This window comes from Chrysochloris asiatica, unplaced genomic scaffold (genome assembly GCF_000296735.1).
Source record: "Chrysochloris asiatica unplaced genomic scaffold, ChrAsi1.0 scaffold00374, whole genome shotgun sequence".
NCBI classification, from domain to species: domain Eukaryota; kingdom Metazoa; phylum Chordata; class Mammalia; order Afrosoricida; family Chrysochloridae; genus Chrysochloris; species Chrysochloris asiatica.
In genome coordinates, this window is record NW_006408892.1 from 997,118 (window position 1) to 1,004,223 (window position 7,106).

Genomic DNA, 7,106 nt, shown 5'->3' on the forward strand with positions numbered 1-7,106 from the left:
AGTTCATGGAAAAATGGAATTAAAATATAGTGGAATTTTTCCATGATCTTTTTGAAACCCCCTGGTATCTGATCTTTGTATTTGGTATATTTCACAGAGTGTAAGGCTTTCAAGGGTCATATACATTGTAGCATATATTAGAATTTCGTTTATTTTTAGAATTGAATATTTTTGTTTATGAATCAACCATGTTTTGTTTATATGTTCATCTCTTGATAACCATTGAAGCTGTGTCTGTTTTGTGGCATTTGTAGATAGAACTGCTATGCCGACTATTATTTCATAACCTCATGAAGCTTAACCTAAATATTTCTTGTATATAAAGTGATACAAAATCCGTCCACAGGCAGGACACCTTCATCAGCAGTGGAGACTCCTTCTGTGAATCTCTTGGTTGCTAGGTCACTCTGACCCCCAGTTTCCTCAACTGCACATGAGTTATAGACTGCTCTCATTAGGGATGTGGTGAGCAAGGATTTAAGGAAATGATTCATGTGGAAGCATCTGGAATGTAGGAAGCACTTTAAGTTGTCTCTCGCACATGGGTGTGGCAGCCTGCCACCATCCTTGTGACTGTTATTTTTATTCTTTGCTTAGGTCTATAGCAGCTCTGAGTTCCTAGCTGTCCAGCCCACCCCTACTTTCGCTGAAAGGAGCTTCAGTGAGGATCGGGAAGAGGGTTGGGAACGCAACAGCGAGGGGGAGTCCAGCCGCCGGCTGAGCACTGAAATCCGGTATGTAAGCCAGGCAGTGTGGGCATATCCAGTTTCCATGACTGTTAGAAGGTACAGCCACAAAATCTGGCATTGCTAGGAGCTTCCCAGTGACCTTGTTGAAAAGGGTTAAAGGCATTAGCTAGCCTATTAGGTCATGCAGCATCTAGAAAACCTGCCTAAGAAACCATTTGCTAGTGAAGTTCCCTCTTGAAAGTGTTAAAGGGCAAAGCTGTCCGTTTAAGGACTAAGGTCGCCTGACCCAAGCCATGGTATTTTCAAATAATCTTATATGCATGTGAAAGTTGGATAGTTAATAAGGAAGACCGTAGAAGAATTGATACATTTGATATATGAAGTTGGAGGAGAATATTGCAAGTACCATGGGCTGCCAAAAGAACAAACATCTGTGTTGGAAGAAGTGCAGCCAGAGTGCTCCTTGGAAGTCAGGAGGCCAGATTTCATCTCTCATACTTTGGACATATTATCAGGAGGGACCAATCACTGGAGAAGGATATCATGTTTGGTAAACTGGAGGGTTTAAAAAAACAAGGAAGACCCCCAATGAAATGGACTGGCACAGTGGTAGCAGCAGTGGGCTCAGGCCTAGCAGTGATTGTGAGGTTGGCCTAGGACTAGGCAATGCTTCCTTCTGTTATGCATAGGGTCGCTATGAGTTGGTACCGACTCGATGGCACCTAACAACAATAACAACAAACTTCCATTCATCCTTCAAAGCCCAGACCCAACCGAAGTGATGTCTGCTGGAAGATGAACATTAGAATTGGGCTTGTAAAAGAGAAATAGTTCTATCAACAGATGTGGAGGATAATACAGGCAGAGGGAGGGAGCTCACCCTGTATTTGCAAATTTCCTCTGATGCCAGACAGAAGAGATGACAGGGTGCCTCGGAGTTTTGGTTTCTGGTGTCTGACACTTACATGGGCCCTTCCTTGCAGCCTTCGGTCCTGGACGTCTTCTGGCTCCTCCTGCCTCTCATCCTTATCCCAGCCTGAGCGAGGCCCCAGCCCGTCTCTCCTCAGCACCATCAGCCTGGACACCATGCCCAAGTTTGCCTTCTCATCCGAGGATGAAGCTGCAGGCCCAGCCTCTGTGGGTGCTGAGAGGCCCATCTTCATTCTTGGGGAGCCTGACCCGCCTCCAGCAGCCACTCCAGTGATGCCCAAGGCTTCAGGCCTTTCTGGTAAGGGGGAATCAGGTTGGGAGAAGTGGCAGAAAAGCATCCCAGATGAGAAGCTATTTGAGATGGGTTTTCAAGGATGAGTAGGAGTTCACTGTAAAGACCTTTTACTTGTCTAACAGTTCCCAGCCTGTTCCCTCAAGGAACCCCAAAATTCAGACATCTCTTGGTCAGGACAGGACTTGAAGGAGGAGGGATAAGGCTGGGGAGCCTAGAAAGTAGACTTTCTAAAGTGGAGGGAAGGCTTTCTGGAGGAGGGGCTATTTCATACAGAATTTTTTTTAGGATGAGTAAGAGGACCTCTGGTAGCGTAGTGGCTACGAATCGGGCTGTGAACCTCAGGGTCAGCAGTTCGAAACTACCAGCTGTTCCATGGGAGAAAGATGAAGTGTTCTGCTTCCTTAAAGGTTTACAGCCTTGGAAACCCTGTATACGGTCACTATGAGTCCGAACCGACTCCACAGCACATTACAACAGCAACAATAATTCACCTGCCTTGGCTAGAAAAGGAGCTCTGGTAGCTTAGTGGTTACGAATCGGGCTGCTAACGTCATGGTTAGCAGTTCGAAACTACCAGAGGTTCCACGGGAGAAAGATGAGGCTTTCTGCTCCCATAAAGATTTACAGCCTCAGAAACCCTGTACAGTGTCGCTATGAGTCAGAACCGACTCCACAGCACACAACAACAACAGCAATAGTTCACCTGAGACCCCTTTCACTTGTCTGGTTAGTTATGTGCCATGGAGTCGGTTCCGACTCATAGTGACCTTGCACGGGAGCAGAATGCCTCATCTTTCTCCTGCGGAACCACTGGTAGTTTTGAACTGCTGATCCTGAGGTTAGCATCCTGATTCGTAATCACTACGCTACCAGAGCACCTTTTCTAGCCAAGGCTTTAATACAGGAAAGCTAGGGCCCCAATTCCATAGGGTCAGAACAGGAATATAGGGAAGATGGGGCTGGGGACCCCAGAGAAGGGGCATTGTGCTCTGTCTCAGGTTGGGCGAAGGCTTTCTGGAGGAGGGCACTTGAAGAGGGAGCTTTCCAGAGAGAAGAATGCAGGAAGAGGGAACTGTATGAGCAGAAGCTAGCATGTGGAACTACACATGCCAAACAGGGAGGGAAGGAGTTTGGGCCCCTGAGGATGGAGCCAGCAAGTGGTGAGACTGACCCAGGCTCACCCCTAACCCCACTGCCTACTCCCCAGCCGACACAGCTGCTCTCAGCCACGCCCGTCTACGCAGCAACAGCATCGGGGCCCGACACTCCACACCCCGCGCCCTGGACTCTGGACGGGGCCGCCGCCTCGGAGGCCCTAGAGACCCAGGCCCTGAGAAGCCCAGGGCCTCCCCTAGTGGGGGCCGCGTGCCCAAATCAGCCTCAGTGTCTGCCCTGTCACTCATCATCACGGCAGGTAAGGCCTAAGCTTTCCTTCACCATCCACCGGCAGATAGAATCTGACCATTGGTATCTCTTCCTGTGGTCACTGGTGGTGTGGGGGCTGTTTGGGCCTGGTAAGGTGGCATTGAGACTGAGCCCTGGGAGAGATGGGGAGGAGTCAGGGACCCAGGCAGGTACAATGGCCCTGAAGTAGCACTGTGCTGGGTATTACAGCAGCAAAGTGGTGGGAAGTGAGGGAACCCCATTAGGGGCCTGCAAGGGAGTGACCCCTCATCCCTGCAGATGATGGCAGCAGCGGTGGCCCCCTCATGAGCCCCTTGTCCCCACGCTCGCTGTCCTCGAACCCGTCCTCCCGTGACTCCTCGCCAAGCCGCGACCCGTCCCCCGTGTGTGGCAGCCTGCGGCCCCCCATCGTCATCCACAGCTCTGGCAAAAAGTATGGCTTTAGCCTGCGAGCCATTCGTGTCTACATGGGTGACAGTGACGTCTATACTGTGCACCACGTGGTCTGGGTGAGTTCCTTTGAGGGCCCTGTGGGCAGGGCTCAGTGGGCACAGTATAACTGGGTTCCAGTCAAAAATGCCTTTGGTCTCTGAGCCATGGGAATACCCTCCCCTTGGAAATTGAGTGACTGTTCATTACCTGCGGGGTGTTAGGGCCTAGGGTGGGGTCCCTGCTAGTTAAGGTGAAGGGATCCCTGAGTGGTCATGTAATCTGACCTGCCATGGCACATTGTCCTCCTTGTCCTGAGCCCTGGGGCCCTAGCCCTTCACCATGTTCACTTGATGAACAGCCTTCCAGGGTGAGGGAAACTGAGGCAACTCAAGATAGCAGCTTGCTGGGGTCCCACAGCTGGCCTAGGGTCTTGGTGGTAATACTCAAGCCTGCTGACTTTGTCTTGACCACCCCCCAGAGTGTGGAGGAGGGCAGCCCCGCCCAGGAAGCGGGCCTACGAGCAGGGGACCTGGTCACCCACATCAATGGGGAATCGGTGCTGGGGCTGGTGCACATGGACGTGGTGGAGCTGCTGCTGAAGGTGCCCCCCCTTTGTCCTCGGGGCCCAGGATGCTCAGCACCCCATACCTCAGTCCCTAAGACCCCTACCCTTGGGGCCCCAGGACCCCTAACATCTTCCTCTTTTACCTGTTCTCAGGGTTCACACGCCTAACACCTCCCCTAACCCAGGGATCTGGGAACCCCCACCACTGCCCACCCAGGCCCCTAACATCCTCTTCACCCTTAGCAGCTCTCCAGCCCACTGACCACTCTTGAGACTCCTGGAACTCCCTAACACCACTCACCCTCAGAGCTTCTTGAACCCCCCCACTGCTCACCTTTGGGGGATCCCAAGAATCCCTAGCCTGCTCCCCCTGAGGGCCCCTCCCCAACTTCAGCTTCTGGTTCTCCCCTACCACCCAGATCACCCAGTGGTCCACACTGGACTCTATCTCCAGACTTGGCCTGCCCCTTCCGCCAGGATGGACCCCCTTTAGCCTCTAACATTGCCCCTCCAAGCCAGGCTGCATGGCCCCTGCTCCAAAATGCCCCACCCCAACCCTCCTCTGCCCACCCTTACTCACAAAGCAGAGGGTATCCATTGCTACCTTTGACAACAATGCTGAGCTTTGGGTGGGGTTGGGGTAATCTTGGGAGATGTATAGGATATTGGGTGATGGATCTGGGAGGGGAGTGGGAGGTGAGCGTCAGTGAGTGGTGGATTCACTTGTTGGGTAGTTCATTCATTAGCGGGTAGGTGACCAATCCTGGCTGGTGGCAGGACTGAAGGGACTTGTAGGGGATCCTCCTCGGGTGGGAGGCATACAGGTGATCCCTAACAGCCCCGGCCATTCCTCAACAGAGCGGCAGCAAGATCGCGCTGAGGACCACAGCCCTGGAGAACACATCCATTAAGGTGGGGCCTGCCCGCAAGAATGTGGCCAAGGGCCGCATGGCCCGGCGGAGTAAGCGCAGCCGCAGAAGGGAGACACAGGACCGGTGAGTAGTTTGGGCAGGGAGCTCTGGTGAGGGACCTCAGTGTGGTCAAGTTCATGGGCCCTGGCAGGGAAGGACCCATGGCAGGTCACAGGCAGGAGGAGCGCAACTGTTCCCCTTTCTGACTCTGGGTTTTCTTGCCTGTCCCCAGGCGGAAATCGCTCTTCAAGAAGATCTCGAAGCAGTCCTCAGTGCTACATACCAGCCGCAGCTTCTCCTCTGGCCTCCACCACTCCCTATCTTCCAGCGAGAGCCTCCCAGGCTCACCCACTCACAGTCTGTCCCCAAGCCCCACTACACCCTGCCGCAGCCCAGCTCCCGACGCCCCCGCAGGTGGGTGTGTGCTTCGGGACCCCCTTGGGAAGAAGGACTGAGAGAGGGAAAAAAGGAATGAGCATAGAGTTAAAGCTTAGAAAGTACGAAACTAGAGGTCTGGAAGGGCCCTGCCCATCTCCTGGAGTCAGGGGGGGACAGGGAACAGTGTGCCCAGCAAAAGGGAACATCATCTGCAAAGAAGACTAGGTGGGGTGCTGGTGTGGGGGTTGAGAGATCAATTGTGCAGGGCTTCCAGCCCTGTGCTAACAAGCTGGGCTTCAATTAGAGGTTTGATAGGAAGCCATGGGGTGGGGGTGGGGGTGGGGTGAGCTAAGGAGGGCATGGTGTTGGAAAGATTATTCTGGGGCAGTAAAGGAGGAGGCCCTGAGGAGACAAAACCAGACACAGACTCCCCTAGCCTGTGTGGACACAGGAAATTCAGAGGGGAGGCAGAGAACACTTCCTGGAGGAGCTGAGACACTGATGAATGAATAGACGTTCATTAGACCCAGGCAAAGGAAACAGCCTTTGCAAATGGCAGGAGGCAGGAAAATTTTGCCAGATGTGGTCAGTCCTGGGGCCTGAACTCCGGGCGGGCTAGAGACATTGAAGTGAGTAGCCCTGACCTACATCTGTCACCCACAGACACAGCATCCCCACCCAGCGCATCTCCGAGCTCCAGCAGCCCAGCCTCTCCAGCCGCGGCCGGTCATGCCCGTCCCAGCTCCCTGCATGGGCTGGCTGCCAAGCTTGGGCCTCCCCGTCCCAAAGCTGGTCGACGAAAGTCCACCAGCAGTATCCCACCCTCCCCGCTGGCCTGCCCGCCTGTTCCTGCACCCCCACCCCGCTCGCCCTCACCCTTGCCTGGGCACCCACCCACACCTGCCCGCTCCCCACGCCTGCGCCGAGGTCAGTCAGCCGACAAGCTGGGCACAGGTGACCGGCTAGACGGAGAGCCAGGGCGCCGTGGTCGCGGGCCAGATGCGGAGTTGGTGGTCATGCGGAGGTTACACCTATCGGAGCGCCGGGACTCCTTCAAGAAGCAGGAGGCGGTGCAGGAGGTGAGCTTTGACGAGCCTTCAGAGGAGGCCACTGGGCCGCCCACCTCAGTGCCGCAGATTGCTGTGGAGGGCGCTGAGGCCATGCCAGGAGCCTCCGGGCCTGCAGGCAAGGACTGACGCCTCCCACTCCAGCTTCTCCTGGTCTCGGAGCAGTGTGGTTTTTTGTTCAATGTCTTTCCAGTAAAGTGACACCCGGATGAAGACTGAGCCCCCAGCCTGAGGTACCCTGAAGGCAAGATGGCCTCTTGGTCCTTGCTGGAAAGTGGAGGTGACACTTCATGGTCTGGTGCCAATCGGAGCCATAGAAGCAGGAAAGGGGGCGAAGATAGCGTTGTACATAGCAGCACATTCCTGTGGTTAATTTATTACTTTTTATAAGCAGTTACCAGACTGAGCTGTCCCTGTGTGGGCAGCTGCTCTGGC

The 7,106-nt window shown here is 54.1% G+C and overlaps 1 protein-coding gene across 1 annotated transcript in view; it reads left to right on the forward strand.

The window, feature by feature from the left end:
- Positions 1 to 6,800, forward strand: part of MAST3 (microtubule associated serine/threonine kinase 3) — a 32,729-nt gene extending 25,929 nt beyond the window's left edge. The window contains exons 19-26 of the mRNA XM_006876296.1: positions 598 to 734; positions 1,673 to 1,917; positions 3,122 to 3,328; positions 3,598 to 3,827; positions 4,229 to 4,351; positions 5,174 to 5,310; positions 5,459 to 5,640; positions 6,268 to 6,800. Coding sequence (XP_006876358.1) covers positions 598 to 734; positions 1,673 to 1,917; positions 3,122 to 3,328; positions 3,598 to 3,827; positions 4,229 to 4,351; positions 5,174 to 5,310; positions 5,459 to 5,640; positions 6,268 to 6,800 — 1,794 coding nt within the window. The remainder of the gene's footprint in view (positions 1 to 597; positions 735 to 1,672; positions 1,918 to 3,121; positions 3,329 to 3,597; positions 3,828 to 4,228; positions 4,352 to 5,173; positions 5,311 to 5,458; positions 5,641 to 6,267) is intronic.
- Positions 6,801 to 7,106: the final 306 nt, after the last annotated feature.